A 19,481-nucleotide genomic window follows, 5' to 3' on the forward strand; every position below is an offset into this window, starting at 1 on the left:
AGAAAGAAATTGCAGAACATTGAAGGAACAGAAGTAAGGCAGAAGAAGGTGAACGAAAAAGGGCAAGAAAATGCTAGAGGAGACAGAAATCTGTCTTGACAGAGGGGACAGAAATAGCCCATTTCATCAGGCAGCAACAGAAAGCACTGCATACATTCCAGTCTGATTCCCATGGCAGGAGCCACCAAAAGCAGGAATAGAGACTTGAATTAGTGAAACCTGAATCTCAGCACACCAGGGCAGACTGCAAACAATGGGACTGAGCAAGAGCAAGCAAACAATCAGAACCAAAAGGAAAACACTCTTTTAGCCAGCCAGAAAAATTACATCAGCAGGCAGTAATGAAGCAAAGGGCAAACCCTCTTGCTTAGAGTCCCACTTCCATCCAGTCTTTTAACACACCCCGTCCTCAATATAATGCCGTGTTTCCATATGAGATGGTGACGTGATGCTGCCATGCATGTACAGGCAAACCTCTGCTGAAAGCAGCAGGTCTGTAGAGATGGCTGATGGTAAACTCCTGGAAATACCCATGACATGATCAGGCAAGTGATGGACTGAAAGTAACACCTGAAGCACAACTACCCACAACTTTGATTTTGAGGAAAATAAACAAAAGCAAACCCAGCAGGTGGTACAGCTGTTGAGTACAGTTAATCTTATAAAATATTGATATACTTCATGATGGTATAAAGAATAGCCTTATTCTGCCCATTGTTCACAGTCCTATAAACACTTCATATCAAACTAGACATTTGGAGTAATATACTTTGGAATGATTAGGGTAGGTTTTAAAAATGACAAGCCTCAGAGTTTGAACAGACAATTGTTTGAACTTAAGCCTAATAGATGGTTCACATACCTGCAGGATTTTCAGAGCCACTTACTCTTGGGGCACATGCCTGTGCATAAATGGTTTGTATTTTGAAAGACACAGATTAAAAACAACATTAGATCATATGCCTTAAAAACAATCTGCAAGCAGTAGTGGAAATGCCATATGCCACAGAAAATATGTTGAAATCCCACACACCACACAAGCTAAGTCAAACCTATAGCACAAATATAATTTGAAAAGGAACAGTCCAAAATAAGATTCAAAAAATCTTTTAGGACTTATAAACTTCTAACTGCAATCTTTTCAGCCCACAGATTCATAATCTTGTAAAGTCAAACTTTCAGGGCCACAACTGTGTCTGTATGTGAATTCATATGTTTAGCCCAATAAGCTGCCTTAGGGATAGGCCACCACAGCAAGGTGCTCAAAAATTTCCATGGCCTTCTGGTCTATAACAGTGAATTCAAAGCCTGGGCTTTGATTTTCGAAGCTATTGTTATTCTGAACCCTCACTCTCTCAGGGATTGCCACTCTATCAATGACTTGTTGATGGCAATAATAGTCATATGCACCAGTACATGCATGGCCTTGCACAGCTGAGTGTGCTCAAGATTTGGAAAGCCTAGGAAAGAAGAAAGAAGCTTCAAGAAGGAATCTTGAGAGGTCATCAAATTGATTCCCTTGTCCCATTGCAAGACTCTAGTCTCACAGGGCTGATTGAGCTAGGAAACACACCAATACAGTGAGGGAAGACTGTTAAACCACTCTTGAAGAGAGACCAATTTATTTCCATGAGATGTTGCAGTTAGTTCACATAACTCTACACATGTTTTGTGTTCTGCTTGGGTTTTTTTAAATGCTCTTTTATTGAGGAGAATGGGTTTCATAAGCTTCATAGTTGGGGGGGGAACCAACAGCCAACCACCAACCAACCAAAAACCAAAGGGGAAAAGCACACTGAGAAATAATTGCTGATTAAATCTCTTAATTTTTTGCTATATTTTTCTTTGAAGTCCAGCAGGAAAGATTGCAGTGTTACAGGGAACAGGATACTTTAAAAGGCAATGTTAATACTCTTGTTCTTTTGATGCTTGCTTTGTAATTCTTCTGCCAAATAATGTCAGTGACTATGCTGAGTGCTCAGCATCTTGTGGTATATCCTAAGTGCAAGCTTGACAAGATGAAATGTTTGCGAGGTGTTCAGTACCTTCACTTCTATGGCTCCACTCACAGCTGTAGGGGGCTACAACATTTGAATTTAAATTTAGACCAGGTCATCTTTTGAGGTAACCACTGAACATTCCTTAGTATTAACTGATATTAAGGAAAATTTATGATTCTATATCTATGTGACATGGAAGATAAATCAGCACATTGGGAATTGACTGAAGCCAAGCAGTATGGGCTTGGTTGTCACGCTACTTAAAGGACTAGTTCTGAGGACAGTGTAGGTAACAGTGGTCCAAGATCTTGGAGAACCATGCTGAGGTTTTCCTGATTACCAGGGTACGCTCCTGCAAAAACAGCAGCGATGCAGGCAATGTCTATTCTATGTTCTTGTAATGCCACATAGATGTTTAAGCATTATAACAGTGATTGCATACACTGCCTCAGATTAAGAGGACTAAAACTGAAGTGTTGGTAGAAATGATACTGCAGCATTTGTAGGTGGGAGCAGCGATAAAACAAGTATGGTATCATTGCCAGCCTCTTGGAAAGCTGTGATTTTAGAATTGTTCCACATCCTAGTCATAGTAGTGCAACAGGAAACAGTGAACATATGGGGAAACAAAAATATATATTTGGAGAATGTATGAAATAGAGATGGTTCAGATGAAATAGAGAGCTCCCTGTGAAAGACATTTATCTTAACTAATTAGCTGTTTTGGGAAGCAACAAATCCCTAGCTAGAAGAAAACAAAGTATGTTGTTGTATTCCTACACCTTCTAAAGTTGTTAAAAAGACAATTAAGCCTTGAAATTGGAAGGAGTCAGATCTGACCACAGTATCCCTCTTGGGATTTATGAGATACTGGCAGGCTAGCTAACCAGTTACTTTCTGAAGTGTATTGCAAAGCAATACATATTTTCTGTTTTCTGATACCCTTCCTCTGCACAGGGAGAGAAAACATTCAGCCAAAAGTAATCTGAGCTGCCACATCTTACTGCCTTTAGCCATTTTCTCCTACATGAAGTGAATTTCATATACAACCTTGCTCATACATGGCTATGTAGATTTCCTCAGAGGCAGATATACTGGATATACTGAGGTGTATTTCCTATGTCAGGGATGATGGTTCCAGTTTTTCCAGAATTAACACTGTTCAGGATGGTTTAAATCTTAAATGAGAGAGAACTCTGATGACAGAAAGCCTATTTAAAATGGAAATATCTGTGGAGAAGATTTACTGATCCTTGGTTATCCAGTCAGTTGTTACTCATCAAATCTATGCTGAAATAATGGAGCAGTACTTTCTACAAATTGTCATGAAATGTCTTTGCATTGCAAGATTTAGCAACATTTAGTATCAGAGGTTGAAGGCACCACAATTCATAGTGTAAATTGTCTGGAACTGATTATTTTAAAGAGTTTAGTAAATTATGCTAAATTCCTTGGTTAGTATTTGAATAGGAAGTATTTAACTATTACACAAACACAGGACTGTTTAAAACACAAAACATTTACTGAATATTGCTCTCCTTTTGTAACATTACTATATGTCTTTTGGTAGTATTGTTTATTTTAATCTTGCTTCTAATGAAACATATTTTCTTACTACTACAAATTCCCTCTTAACCACAATGGTTTTCTTTTTAAACCAAAGTCATGACACTACCGTGGCATCTAAGATATCTAATTGTCTCAAGTAGCTATTTGTTACAATTCTACGCTTCCTCTTTCCAGTTTTGTTTGCAACTTGGTTTACTGCTCCATGCAAAGCGCAGGGATGTGTATGCATAAGTCATTTGCAGAGAGGGCGTGGAAGCACTCTGCTTAATAAAGAGGTACAGCTGGGATCAAAGTCATCTCTCCTGTGATGTGTGCAGGATGCCAGGAGAGCAACCCAGCCTATCCTGTTGAATGTATTTTCATACACAAGCCTGTGAAGTCCATTCACAATGCTGCACCTCAACTCTTTAATATCCAATGCTGTTGGTTTGCCAGAGAAACCAAAAACAGAACAGGATTTGCAAAATTAGGGTCTTGGTAATTCACACTGCACAGCCTAATGGCCAAGGTAAATCTGAGGGGCACAAGGCCTGTTTTGTATGTTTCCTCTCTTTTTTTCCACAGGATGCCTGCTCCTGCCAGATGCCTCAGCACTGATGCGTGGGCTCAGCCTGCAGCTCCTGGGCAACCGGCCGGGCAAATGCAGCAAGCTGGGTATTGGTGGGAGCAGGACTTGGCCCTGGGGCTAAATGCCTGAGTGTCACCTGGCACCCATCCCTATGGCTGCCAGAGCAGCTCCGGTATCGGCGAGGAACGGTTCCCCGCGCTGCCTGGGCACTAAGTCGCCGGCCGCTGCCGAGGCCTCGTTACGAGCCCAAGATGGCGGCAGCGAGAGCAGAGAGCGCGGCGGGGTCAGACACCTCCACGCCTCGTTGTGAGTTCAACATGGCGGCAGCGGCGGGTCAGCCCTGTGGGACGGCGCTGGCTGGGGAGGGGCGGGGGCAGGGAGGGTTTCCATAGCTGCGGCCGCCGGTGTCACACCGGGGCACTTCCTGGTTGGAGGCCGTCGGTCCCGGGGCAGCAAGCGGGGAAGTGCCGCTAGGGATCAGGCGGCGGACGAAGGCCCCGGAAGGATAAGGAAGGCGAGCAAAGGTAGAGGAGAGCCGGGACGTCCGGCCATTGTGTGGCCTCCCGGGGTGGCCAGCTGGACCCATGAATTCCTGGGGCGCGAAGGGCGATGCATGTCGGGGGGAGATGCCGCTCCGGACCTCTCCATTAAAGCGGGCGGGGTGGGACCCAATTCCTAGAGAGCTGAGGGGAGACGGGCGGTACCATCCGCCCCCGGGGGGAGCCTGGGCTGCGCACACCACCCGCGGAGCTGGGGAGGTGGAAGAGGTGCGAGCCGGCTGCCGGAGGGTGTTGGGGTGGTTTCAGACTGTTCCATTGCCAGTGAGGGGTGTGTGTGTGTGTGTTCCGAAGGTCCCCACTATTTCTGCTGGGGTGGAGCTCCGAGGGGCCAGTGTGTGGAGCTCCGAGGGGCCGGCGCTGCGGAGCCCAAGGGAAGCCGTGGTGGAGATGTCCCTGGGTCCCATTGTAAGGCATGAGTGAGGTGTGGTTTGGAGGGAGGGAGGGTCCGCCCCGAGGGAAGGGACCCCCAGCACGGGTTGAGGGGTGCGCTCCCATCAGGGGGAGGGGGGACTGTGGTACCCTGGACCTCTGCAACCAGAATGGGGATGAGGCTGAAGCAGGGAATCTGTGGATGGAGGAAGATTTGAGGGGGTCAGAGCTGTGGGTCCCTTTTTCTGTCAAGGTGAGAGGCTGTAATAACCTCTGTCGGGAACAGGGAAGCCTTGGATGGTTGTACCCGTGTTCTAACGTGAATTTCTGGTATTACTGCTTTCTGTACCTGCGCTCCTGCTTTTTGTAATAGTTCAGGTATGTGGTGAAGAGTGCTAGGCTGAAAGTCGTGGTGTGGTACAGAAGAGTCCACAGTCTTGCGTGCTCCCCGCAGGCTGTGCTGCCATCAGACTTCAGTCTCCATAACCCTCTCTTAGTCCTCGGTCTCTGCTGGGACTGTCAGCCTAAGAGCCAATTATCTGATGTTTTGGGTTCTTTGCGTGGTGTGGATGGTTGCCTGTTCGAAACCACCGAAGCCAGTGAATTGCCAGCTGAATTAGAGTCAAGTTGTGACTTAAAACGTAGTTGCCGAACTCCTACCAGTTGTTTGCCCGCATGCACTTGAGAATAACTTTCTTTGTGCCGTTTTCTGTCTAGAGCAGGCAGCTGCACAGAAACATTAATATCAGGGCAGCTGGTTTTTTAGCCTTCACTGAATTGCGGTGGAATGAAAGCGAGTACGCATCTGCCTTGTTCCCAACAAATGCGTTTTGTGGAGGATCAGTTCAATTAGAGTAATTCTACTAAAAATTGTTCTCTGTGGTTTTTTGGCTTAATGTGTACCCTGCAATCTAGAGCTGCAGTGTGACAGCCGAAACTCAAACTCTGCTAGGCGGGTGTATGTTTCATACAGCGTCCAATCAGCAGTGCCTGAAACTAAAAGCAGTTTGCTCCAACTCTCTGTAGTGTAAATACTCCTGCTGTGAACAAAGAGGAGGGTGTGTCATTGTGGTTGTTTCATTTGTACTTCGATGTGCTTCCTCACTTGTGGCCAGTCAATGATTTTGTGTAGGTTCTTAAACAGTAGTAGTCTTACTTTGTTGTGAATTTTGCATCTCTGCCCTTTTAAGCTGAGATGCTCAGAAGCTTGGTGCTATATTAAGAATTTTTATTATGTTCCTTTTAATGTCTCTGCTCTTAAGTGACTTAGTTTTACTTTTTAATTTCTGTTGTAACTGATTATAACTTTGAAGTTAATTCAACTTGGATGCAGTGTAAAAATAAGTATTTAGTAAAACTGCCTTTTAACCAGCTGTTCTTTTGCCCTCTGATTATACTGCATAGAAACTGGTAATTTCAGACTTAATGTTTTGCCAGCCAGCTACCTATAAAACTTTAGAACATGTACTTCTGAAATCTTTTTATCTGTTTTCTTTAAGGGGCCATAACATTTTGGTTTAAGGAGGAAAGTAAGTGGCAGTAAAGTCTGATTTCTGCCAGGCAGGCTGTCTTTAGACTATCTTGTCTTTGTGTGTGTTTTCAAACAGTGCAGTTGGGTGCTGCTCCTGTGATTTCTGGTTCTTGGGAACCAGGGATGTAGTTTTTTAACATTAACATTTAAGTTAAATGGATAGTACAATAATATATGGGCTAGACATTACAATAATATACAGACTGAAAGAAAATAGCTTATCTGCATAGAGCTGTAGTGTGTAGAATGCTGTCGTTTACTCGCAGTGTGGATCACGTTAATTATCCTGAAACAGAGTATTGGGTAAAATAGATCTGGTGTTAGGTGTGGAAACAGATAACAATGAAATATTATTAGTGTGCTTGAATTTAAAGTTGTAAAGAGCTCTTCTTAATTCAGGTGTTCCTTTCAAATCTCAGTTAAAATGCTGATCAGGGTGTGATTACTACCAAGGGCTAGTAGTTGTGTGTTACTAGAGGAAATACTGGGTGGAATACAAGGGTGAACTCCTCAGGAAAAGAGAAAGATCAAAGGTATGTGTGTGTGGTTTGGTTGCGGTGTGTGTGTGGGGTGCTTTTTTATAGTCTTGTTAATTACACAGGAAAGCATGAAGGGCATCAAGTACTGTTTTGAATAAAAAGACTTTTTTTTCTTCCCCCAAAGATGATGTCTTTCAGCAAAATGCTCAACAAGTAATTGTCTTTCACTGTGGTGTAATAGTTGGTAGTGTTCCTGTGCAGCAGAGGACCCTACAAGCATTGAAATTAATCAGGTTGTTGACTAAAGAGTGCTAAGTGATAACTGGTTTCTAACACACATTTTTAGGAAGCGGGTCAATATTGGAGTGCAGTGGGAAGTGCAGACTTTCTGATACTTGGCTGTTGACTTTTCCTGACTTTCCTGTACTAATTGTTATTGTTATACATGAAATTATGTATAATAGATGAAACTTTCCTTTACTTAGGGACTTCAGCACTTTCAAGTAGTCAAGTAAACGGCCTACAGCAAGATGGTAAAGCTGTGAGTAAGGGGAATTCACAGAGCAGATATGCAGTGTTAATTCAAAGAACAAAACCTGAGTTTAACCAGAAATCTGTAATAGCTAATAAACAGATATTAGTAATAGCTAAGCAAAGTATCTGGACACAGAAGGCAAGAGAAATGTTTTATGGCTGGAAGTTGGGAGCTCAAGCTGCTGAGGTGTGCCGAAACATTCACTTTTGGTGGCTGTGACACGTTTTTAGGAAGAAGGTAGCTGCTATATTCTCCCCTACTCATTTCCGTAGTGCTACGTGACTGGATTTTTATAAACGCGATGGTGCATAATTATACTATTATTAGCCTTAAGTAGTTTTCAGAACTGGTGTTTTGTTTTTTCCTAATGAACAGCCTTTTCCTGTACATGCACCAAATAAAATCCTCTGTAACGAGATGTCTGTGAGGCAAACTGTTGTTAACTCGTGTTTCCAAAACTGAGGTGAGACTATACCTTTGCAAATCAAGTTGAAGGGAAGACTATGGTCTTCCAGTTGATGCTGTGGAAGATTGAAGAACAATTTGGGCCTGAAGACAGGATGGACCTCTGGTCAAAAGTGCCTTGGACCTGGGTTCAGGACCCATCTGTATCATGCATTTGATGTTCTTACCATAATAACTAATTAGTCCAGTGAATAGTTAAATGTCTTGCAAGTTGTATTTGCCGATTTTGACTTTAGTAATCAAAGGGAAGCTGACAAGTCTGCAGGTATAATGATATTTTTTAACCAACCATTTTATTTTTGATTAGGCAGTATGTGCTTAAAAACTTAAATTTAGCAGCTATTCATAGAGAATTGACAGGACCTGCAGTTCAAACTGCTCTTCCACAGTGATTGCACCATCTAATGGCTTTGTGTTCATCTGGTTTTGTAACATTTACTTAAGTATTTCTTCAGCATGTTACCTGTGTTACTTTTTCAGTGCAAAAGAATTTGGTTGTAATTTTCAATCTGTGCCATTGCCAAAAGCTTCTTTTGGGCATTTGGATTTTTTGAGGTGGGTGGGTGGTGGTTTGTTGTGGGTTTTTTGTTGGTCTTTTTTTTTTGCTTTTAGCAATTGATGCAGGAACCTTTGTGTGAGGTGAATCTAGTCTGTAATAGTTTCTCCACTTTTCTCATGTTCTGTAAATCTGTGTTATGTCAAGTCATAATTCAGGAACATTCAGATTCCTTTTTTTTTTTAAACATGAAGAGATCAGGAAAGTTGAGGCTTGAAATCTGAGTCAGCACAGGATATTATCTGGCTGGATTAGCACAGGTGGCCAAGTTCAGTGAGTTATAATTGACTCTGAAAAGAGGAAATAAATAACATTCCTTATTTCATGGAAACTTGATTTATGCAGGTATTGCAAGAAAACTCTTTATAGCTTAAAAGATATGTTTACTGTTTTTTCTTTTCATCTCAGCTGTGCAGTGAGTTTACTTTAAGTATTCTGTCAGACTTGTATAAATTTGCTTTTAGCAGCAGGGTGGAGATTATATAATACCTTTTTCCAAAATGTACTTGCTGTGCTGTCATTGCTGGAGATTAAGTCCTCTGTATTTCGCTTCAGGGAGAGCCAGGCATATTGTTAGTGAATCCATATCTGCTCTACTTGGATATCTTTTTTTTTGTTTTGATTATGAATTAACTGACCTGATGGTTTTCAGTTGGTAGAAACAGTTATCTTTTCAGAGTTATTTTCAGAGGTGGAAGTGTTGGACACTAGTTCCATGCAATGCTTACTTAGTAAATGTACTTGTTTACTAACTTGTGTTTTAAAGACTACCTTTTTATTGCATCTTCGTGGTGGCTGAGATTGCTGAAGTAAAATACTACCTTGATGAAATTTTCAGTTACTATATCCTTATTGCAGTCTTGCACCTTTAAAGTATTAACACTTTAAAGTTAAGACATGAGAATGCATGCAATTTTTTGGGAGCAGTTACATTTTATGAACTGGTACAGGCATACAAGTTTATAAAATGAATGTTAGGCGAAAATACATGTTCTGAGTTGATAGACTTGAAAATACATCCATAAGCAGTGAAGTTCCTCAGTCATAACAAATATGCCTTTGTGGTTTTGTTTTCTTTAAGAAGGATAAAAAGGAATGACAGTTTATATTTAAACATTTATTCTAGTTATTTGAAATAGAAAAAACAATTTATCTTCTTTGTTTTCCTGCCAACATCAGGACATGTATACCTCTGAGAAACCTTCTCCAAGAAGATACCTTGCTTCAAGACCTCTCTTGGATTATATGCAAAGAAGTTTCCAGTCATGAGTGAGTAGATTTCTTTATTTAAGAAAAAAGAAATCCTTTGTTTGCGCTTCGGAAGAAATACGCTTCTGTAGTGATTCCTCAGAAAGATTCACACTGGGTTTGTCTCTTCAGTCCTTGAAAAATTATGAATAAAGCTGAGAACTGGCAGATGCTATTCTAAATCTGGAAATTTTTGATCAATGTGTGGCATATAAGATTTCTGTGTTGGTAGTCTGGTATAATTTCCAAGAAGGTGGTTTCTGTAACAAGCCGATGTTTGTCTCTTTTTCTGTATAAATAAAACATGTAACTGAGGGGAAAATCTCTTGGGTTTGCTAAGAACTCCAAAATATGTGACCGACCAGTATATTAAAATATCTGGTAAAAATCCAACATAAAATGAATGGACTTCATTTTATGGGGAAAAAATAAATATATTACTCAAATTCCAGTATAGAGGTCTGATCCCAAAAGAATTATGGCATGTGTTGGAAAGATCTGAGCCATAGAAAACTGTGACTTAAGTTCTGTTTCGGTGGGGGGGGGAAAAACGGATGAAAGATACCAGAAGTTTTATCATAGGTGTCTATCTGATGGTAAGATAATCTCTTTTTTAGCAAACTGCTTTGAGTATTTAAAGGTCTCTCATATAAGTTTTTGCATATATGGGATGTCTTAATCTAATTCTTGACGGTAACATTATTTATCCTTATTTCTACATCTTGTAAGGCTAGAACATCATATCCATAGGAACTATATTTACACTGTAGCTTAGTTTCAATGGGGCTGTACTGAATCTGTTGGAGAATGAGCATCTAGTTCACAGGATAATTATATCCTGTGTTAGTAAAATAAAACCATTAGATTTTCTGGGAGGAAGCAAGTAAAGAAAATTGTTGGTTAAATTTCTTGTCAAACTAAATGAAAAATTACTGTTCTTGACATCTGGAAGGAAAAAAGAATGATGAAGGAAATGCTTGCTAAATAGAGCAGAGGGAAAACCACACCAAAAAAAAGTCTGAAAGAATTGCTTAGTAAAGCCAGAACTGTTTTAGTATTTATATTGGATTACATTGGATTTCTCATTTCATTTTGCTGTTCACACATATTTACATTTTGATGCTTAAAGTATTTACTGTATTGGACAGATGACAGCTTTACAGGCAGTTATTCAAGTATCCCAAACCCCTGATTTGTCAAACACTGCTATAGTAACCTTCACTTGTTTTACAGAGCATCACGTGTGCTGTCCTTGCCTTATTTGTTATGTTTATGACTATATATAAACTAAGGCTCTTTGCCTTTTGAATCATAGTTGCTTTAGTCAGTGTGATTCACCAAGGTGCTGCTGTGATGTTGGTTTGAGGACAACAAATACTGTCATAACTTGAGTAAAACATCATTACTTTTGGTGAGATTTTGACATGATTCTAGACTGGGAGTTTACCTTTATATTGGGGAGAGTGAAGAATGAAAGATAACACTTTGGCAGGACCTTTTATGGTGATTAATAATAATAATATTACTCAAAATACAATCTCTTCTTTGAAGGACACAACAGCCTTGTGGTAGATTAGATGCTTAAATCTATGTCAAGTGGTGGGCTTCAAGGGCAGAACAGAAATGCCTTGGTGTTTTGAAAATAGGGTTTATAAGAAGATATTTGTGTTCAGCTGGTGTTGGATTTCTTATTTTACAGTTTACTTCAGAGAAACTTGAACTATAAGCATGGTCTATGTAGTTTTAGGCTCCTCTCTACTGAATACTTCAGTTGATAAGATATTAATCATCTTACCAAGATGCATTTATTTGCATTCTTCTGTAATGTAAACTTATCCACAAAATCTATGGGCACCTGGAGTAGCTAGATGTGTTAAGTGATAGGAGTCTCTAGTATTCTGAACCTGTGCATCTCCTACTGTAATTCAAACTGAAAAACTCTCTAGACTGATCATTTGAAATGTGGGAATGTCAGACTAAACCATGACCTTATTCTACAAAGAAATTGAGAATGCTGTTATGTGCCCACTGCATTATAGAATCCTACTTGTTACTGTCTTGCAATACATTTAATGCAGTATTTATTTCCGTTGTTGTTTGTAGAAGACTATTCCAAATCTCACTCCTAAAATACTTAAATCCCTTTTCAAGTAACAGTCCTAAATGTATTCACAGACAGTTCATATCTGCTTGTTGTTTTTCATTTGTTTGGGTTTTTTTGCCAACCTTATTCACTAGCTAAAAAAGTTATTTTTACCTTGTATTTGTCATTCCAGCAGTTTATTACATACAATATATTATTATATTGAAATAGCTTGTAGAAGCACCCATGTAATATCTTGGTTTATTTTTAAGTAGGTTTATTTATAAGCAAAGGATGAATAATTTTTTTTTTTTTTTTTTTAAAGCAGATAGGGGAACTGCAGTTTTATGACTTCTAACAGTTCCAGGTAATTGCTTTGCATCCTGTTGCACTCAATCTTCTCCAGTATTGGGGAAGAGTATTGACAGAATTGCCAAGTCCACCATTCCCTGTAGTCTTTTAGTTGTTGGGTACTACAGAGAATCTGAAAAGGTGTTAAAACTGAGGCAGTCTCTGTTAACGCTTTTGTTTCTGTCTGTTTTCATGAGAAGGGTAAGACAAATTTGCTTTTCAAATCTTTGCGTGTTCCTTATTCTGGTGATGCCACATATTTAAAGGGTGGGCAAGAGTCTACAGTGTAGCCAAGTTAGATTGTTTTGATTTATTTTGTATTGGGAGAAATCCTGGCTGGATGTAACCAGCCTAGAATGTCACACCACAGAAGGTGTGGGCTTCATCTTCTGTTTTCTCCAGTTGTTGATATTTAGCTGCCAGAGATTATGTGGTGTCATGATAAATTCTTATGAGTGTAAACTATGCTCTTTATGTTTGGGAGTTTTCCTGTGCTTTCTTCTCTGAAGAAAGGTCAGTGCAGTGAACTGACTTGAGCTGCTGTAATGAGCAAACAACTATACTAAATATTATTGTGAAAAGCTGCTGACATTTGTTTTTCTCCTCCTTAAATTTATAGGATGTAGTGTCAACTTTTTATTATTCTGCTGTCATAATGAGTTGTACAGAATAATTCTTTCCTGGCTTTGTCTTTCTGCTTTTACTTTTGTTTCCCACACCCCAAGAACTTAATACTGCACACAGCTGGCAAGTTAACCTGCTATTCTTCATACTTCAGTATTATCCCTAGTTTTAATTTGTGATTGACTGAGGGTAGGAGTGCTTCTTGTGTGTTTGGAGGGATGCTATGCTATGTAATACTACATTTTGAAATTGGTCAGTATGACCTGGTAATGAGGTGGGAAACTTAGCTTCCTCAGTGGAGTGATTAAAGGCTTCTTCTGTTGGTTGGTTAGTTATCTTGGACCTCTCATTACAGCTGGTCCTCTAGTTTGTGTTCACAGAGGTACCTTTGGATTCTGTCATCTCTTAATACAAACAAACAAAAATTATGAACACAACTCATGTGTGTAAAGAAATAGTTTTGGCTGTCAATTTCTCTGTTCAAGAACAATAAACTTGGGAGTTAGAGCAAACTGGGAAAAGTTTGTCTGCAAAAGCTGGCTCAGTTTTTACCCTTCACCTCCAGTCTCCCCTTTTATGCCAGAGTGAATTGAGAACCAAGTCAAACTGTTCATAAAATAAATCCTGAGAAATGGACAATCTCTGGTGGTTTACACAAAGTGTGAGGTGGCTTTGTGTGTTTTGGGGTAAAGTATTGCAAATAATAATAAAGCTGACTGACTTAGTTTAAGAGGCTTTCTAATCACCTGTTCTTTTCAGTGACCTGAGACTGAAAGCAGTGAAAAAGACTAAGTTCTGATTCACACACAAAGCAGCATACTGGGAAAGGGAAGCTTAGAAGGAAGCTAAAATACCTCTATAATGAAATATAACAATGAATAGATAAAGAATGTGAGATTAGCATGTAATATAATACATTTTTGCTTTACTTTTGAACCACAAAACCTGAAAGCCTATTCATAAAATACAAGCTTAGAGGTACAGTATGTGAAATGTTTCCTTTAGGTAACTGTTTTTCTGATTTCACAGCACTATTATCTTACAAAGATTAGAAGTGTTGTGATGTGACAGAATATAGAAGGCGGCTGTTGTCTTCTGGGTCATCTTTACTGAAATTTGAAACTGAGTCTTTATGAAAAACTGAAGATGTGAATGATAGACTTGTAAAAGATAGGGGAGATTTGAAAGAGGTTAGTTTGAAGATTTGGGATACGTTTAAAACATTTTAGGAGTTAACTAGCAATAACTTGCCCTGCAATTCAACTATCTAGAAAAGAATGAAACCCATGTGATAGTTAAAATAGTAAGGTACTTTACATAATGCCCTTATAAAAATGCTTTCATCGATGACATGGACAGACATTTATCTTGTATTAGCTCTATTTTATCTTGAAGCTGTCTGGTGATTTTAACTCTGTACATAATTGCAGTGGCACAGGAGCACTTGGATCAGAAGTAGTAATGTAGTAACTTTTTTTTTAAGTGAGAGGATGAAACATGAAAAATACATGTATTCAAAGTTATTTGGCTCCTGAACTTAGCAGTCAGGGGAAGTGTTTACCATTCTTGATCTTGGTTCACTTACTCTTCTGTGTTCCCTTAACTTCTCATATCTGTTTTTTCCAGACATTGCTAGTTAATTCTGTATCAGCAGGCTCCTTTCTGCACTGTCAGCAAGCATGATGGAGACAGTAACTCTGGCTTCTGAAATGCATGAGTTACAGAAACTTGTATTGACTTTGGGAAGAGCTGAGTTGAATTTCGTTAGAAAGGTCTGACCCGTAGGAGCCAGGGCTGAACTGAGAGTCTTCCAAATTTTATGCTCTCCTTAAAATGTTGCGATTGCCAACAGTGTCCTTTCCCTGTCTGAATTCCTGCATTCTTCCTTGTTGCAGGAGCATTCATGAGGTTGGTTTGAACTGGGTGGGCTCTCTAAGCTGTTTGCTACATAGCTGCATAGATGATTGTGCACAGAGAGAAGTGCAGGGGTAAGAATAAGCGGTTGATGAGTGAGACTGCCCTTTCCAGTGGTAATGCTGGTTTTGCCTTTCTTGAAGTCTAAACTGTTTAGGAATATAGTCATCTTAGGCTTCCTCCATACTAAGTGAGGAGAGGCATCTCTGGAGGGCTTATCAGATCTTCAATGACCCAGTTTCTGACCAATGCTGTAATTAAACTGCTCCTCTAGATACAGTGGATACATAAGTTGCATACAAACCCAAATGTTTTACATACACAGAAGCAATTCATCACATTGAGGAAATGGAACCATGCTAGGAGGTATCTACTTGTTTCTTTAAGATTCACATTTTATGATGTTGGATTTTTTCTTATATATTCCATAATGAAATAATGATGCAACTTCTAGGACCTTGTGACTCTTATTTTGCTGAGAGTACAGCCATTTAAATGTATCAGAACACAAATTAAAGCTTCTTTGAAATTCATCTATATTTAAACAGATTATTCAGATTAATTATTTTTTTCATAATCCTTTGTTTTTAATTACTTTAGGATATGTAGGACTGGTATGTTGTGGCATTTGTTTCACTTAGAGTTTATTTCTAGCTTGAAGAAGACGACAAATATTTTTAGTTTAGTGCTGTCACTTTTTTTAACCGAACAAAGTGTGTCTTCACTCTCTGTAGACTGAAGTCACCTTTTTGTTTCTTAAGTTTTGCAGGAGGTTGCAGCTACCACTAACATTTTTCACATTCAGACATTGTGCTTCCAGGTGGCACCTTCAAATTCAGTACTCTCACTTTCTATAAGGCTTTGTCAACATACAGGTATTGTGTAGTATTTACTGTTTCATTTAAATTGGTCAATGTCTTGAAGCTAATTTTGTTAAAACTGTTTGCATGTATTTCAGATACATTTATTGAACATTCAAAAAGCTGAATTGTTGATTTAGTTTTTCCATAAATGAAACTCCAAAGCTATCTTCCTTCATTTGAACTTACTCTGTGCGTTTAAATTGATGGTCAGACTGGTGTGGCTTCACTAAGTAAAGTTAGTGCAACATGACACCTACATGTAAACCAAGGGAACCAAAGTGTTGGCCCTAGCAGGAAAGCATGCTTAGTTATGAACTGACAGGAGAGTAGTGGCAGGAAAATTACCATAATGAGCATTATGGAAGACCAGTCTTTTTGTATGTGCACACTTACTGCTCCCTAAGCATGTCCTTTTTAGACACTTGCACTTTACATTTATTTCTTCATGTTTGCAATGAGAATTAAGGTTGCATTCTTTATTTTATGACACACTAACTCTGCATCCAAAGCAGTAAAGTTTGTTTAGTATTAATTTAAACATAATTGCATGGTATTATATGTTGTTGTATATTTTTTACATAAGTACCTTTTATTTATATTAGAAATCATATACTTGGAATGTAAAACCATTCTGTTTCTAATTCCTGTAACAACTCCCTTTCTAAATTTATTTGCTTCTCACGGTTTGAATGATGGCCAGTAAGGACCATTAGTAATTACTATGAACCTTAAGAGTGCCTATGAGAAAACTGGTGAGGGACTTCATAGGATGTCAGGTAGTGATACGACTAGGGGGAATGGAACAAAACTGGAAGTGGTTAGATTCAGAGTGGATGTTAGGAAGAAGCTCTTCACCATGAAGGTGGTGAGACACTCAAAACAGGTTGCCCAGGGAGGTGGTAGAAGCCCCATGCCTGGAAGTTTTTAAGGCCAGGCTGGATGTGGCTGTTAGCAACCTGATGTAATGTGAAGTGTCCCTGCCCATGGCAGTGGGGTTGGAACCGGATGATGTTTGAGGTCCCTTCCAACCCTGACAGTTCTGTGATTCTATGAATTACTATGACTAATTAGTATACACAAATACTTGCCTTTGGCATGATAATATTCTCCTATTGCAGGGGTGGTTTCTTTTTTAGATAAATCTTGGTCTTTGGGTCTATCTCTGTATTCATTTTTATATAAAATGCTGCACAATAATGCCTGTATCTTCAGTATTCTTGCAGCAGAAAGAGTAAGTAGCAAAAAGAGCACTGTAACCTTGTTCCCTGGAGCGAGTATCAAGTGTCTACCACTATGTAAGCAATTCATATTTCTGGAGTCCTATTCATCCTGTGATAACTTGATGGTGGTGTTTAAATACAGTCCAAGGTGGGAAGGATGCAGCTAAAATACAGATGAAAAGTAAGAGCTGTGTTTGGGCAGACACCCCTCTCTTTGCTTAAGGCACTATGTAGACACATAACAATGTTCTGGTTTCTGCAGGGACATCTTTCTAAAGGCTGTTAAGATTACCAGTGGTGGTATAATTTCTTATTTAGTTATAGAATTCACAAAGCACTGTGTCAGGTAAAGGATTAGAAACTAAGAACTGTTCAAACAGCAGTGTTAGGTAAGGTATCGAGAAGACTTTCCTTGCCTGTTGTGAGTTGTATTATTCTCCCTTTCCATACAAATGATTGAATAATACGCAACACTGTATTGAAAAAGTGAAGCTGTTGCTGCTTATTAGTGTAACTTTAACTTTATTACAAGTAAGAAAAACAAGTGACCTGCAGCCTTTTTTTTTGTTATATTTATGGTCATGCTCAAGAGACAAACTGCCAGACTTACAAGATGTGTGGTTATATTAAGCTAAATAGACTATATTTTAGGAAAAACTACTCTGACATTCTTTACCCAATTTTTGCTAGGAAACAACTTCTTTTGATTTGTAGCATGGATGGAAAATATTTGGGGTTGTTGCCATAAATAATGGGGTTATGCAAGTAATCCCAGCAGGATTACTGGCTCTGTGACTGGCTCTGTGTTTGTTTAAATGTAAGATATTTTCTCTACTTAAACTATCCAATATGTCCTTCCAGTGTTTAAAGGATAGTTGCAGATGTTTGTGTAAACAAAGTAGCTGCACTTAAGTGATATTCTATCAATCAGCTGATTAAAAGGCTTGTTTATTTTTCTCCTTGCAAAAGAGCCACCTATACTTAGAATATTTAATTCTTGAAATTATGTGGGAGACTGACAAGATACTGCTGGACTTTTGTCAAGGCTGTTGGTATGCCTGTACCTACCCTACTCAAAATTTCTAAAGTAAGCAGGAGGCCGGACAGTTTTTCTATACTGATGTGGGAAGCTGGTATGTTGTGGTTTCTTTTTCCCTGTATTTTTTTCCCCCTCTTATTTTCCTTCTGTTTTATTCCATGCAACATAATTATTGTCTGGATCGGAAGGCATACCAGCATGCCATGTGGAATCTCCAGTGCTTTTGGCTGGTGTAGTCTTTAATAGATCGCTAAAATAAAAGGGCACTTTGTTTTAATATAGCATGTTGGTTTGCCATAGCAGAGGATTCTTGAATGCAGGCTTTCTGTTTTACCCTTGAAAAGCTCTTTGAAAAATCTGCCTAATTCCCTGGTAGAGCGCTGAAAGGCTCACTTAGAGCTCTTTTGAGCAGTGGTCAGACTTCCTAGATTTTTTAGAGGCATAGGGAAGTAAGACTCTCACCGAATGTGTTCAATGTGTTCTGCTGCATTCAACAGAAAACTTTTTCCTTCTTTCCCTTCTCACAATTTTTTTTTAAAAAAAGAATTCTGTACAGCATTGTACAAGAAGTTTTATTTTGCGATGCTACTATTTCTTAAGTAGTACAAATGCTATAATGATGAAGCCCTACTTCCCTGTCCTCTGCCAAACTTACTTGTTGGAAGTGATGCTTGTCAGCTACAGCTCTGTCGTTCGTATCAGTGATGCTGTGCTGCAGCTGTACTTTGCGTCCAGGCTGTTCCGCAGACCCCGCTTGCCTTGTGTGCTTCAGAGCAGGTGTATTGCATATTACTTTATATCTGCTTCTTCCCTCACCTCTACCTCAGAGCAAATTACTATAAGAGTGTTTGAAGGACATTGTGGGATTGATCTTGGAGGATTTGAAAGGAAAAGTTAGGTTTATAGTTTGCCTTGAGAAGATTACGTACAATCTGGTGTCAGTTTTGCTTGTTTCCTCCCCACTTTCTCATCCTACTGTATTCTCTTCTATGCCAGAAGCAGGGACAAAAATGTCTAATTTTTACTTTAAGTATGTAGTATGCTTCTTTTAAAGCAAAGGCTAGTGAGTTGCTTTCAGTGACCTTTCAATATTTGTTTATTCTTCATGCATAAATAGTATTTATGTGACACTCGTTTTAGGGCTTTCGGGTGCTTCATCATTCTTGGTGTGTGTGGTTTTTTTTTTAATGCCTCAATCATTAAGTGAAATACCTATTTTGGAGAACTAACTCTTAGTTTATGGCTTTGTTTAATCCTGTGTATTCAGTGGTCTTATGAGATAGTATAGCAAGGCCAGGTCATCTATGTGTTGTCCAATGAAACTGAACAGATCAAGTTCAAGTATACATCTACTGCAAGTGGAAGATTATTAAACATCTTTTTCTGTTCCTTTAGCATTGGTGTAGGACTACTGGTAAACAGTGCAATAAAATGCCTGACAATATCATTAGATAAAATGATGCAGTTCAGCCCCTTCGTTTACATTCTCTACAGATAGATACAGAGA

At 39.2% G+C, this 19,481-nt stretch overlaps 1 protein-coding gene across 2 annotated transcripts in view; it reads left to right on the plus strand.

The window, feature by feature from the left end:
* The first annotated feature begins 4,541 nt into the window (after nt 1-4,541).
* USP6NL (USP6 N-terminal like) overlaps nt 4,542-19,481 on the plus strand; it is a 134,987-nt gene continuing 120,047 nt past the window's right edge. Inside the window, exons 1-2 of one of the 2 annotated variants that reach the window (XM_054178501.1) lie at nt 4,542-4,661; nt 9,812-9,901. In XM_054178501.1, the coding sequence (XP_054034476.1) occupies nt 9,898-9,901 (4 nt within the window). In that variant the 5' untranslated portion in view covers nt 4,542-4,661; nt 9,812-9,897. Of the gene's footprint in view, nt 4,662-5,019; nt 5,103-9,811; nt 9,902-19,481 lie in introns of those variants that run through there. The other variant, XM_054178502.1, reaches the window with a different exon arrangement.

This window comes from Dryobates pubescens, chromosome Z (genome assembly GCF_014839835.1).
Source record: "Dryobates pubescens isolate bDryPub1 chromosome Z, bDryPub1.pri, whole genome shotgun sequence".
NCBI classification, from domain to species: Eukaryota; Metazoa; Chordata; class Aves; order Piciformes; family Picidae; genus Dryobates; species Dryobates pubescens.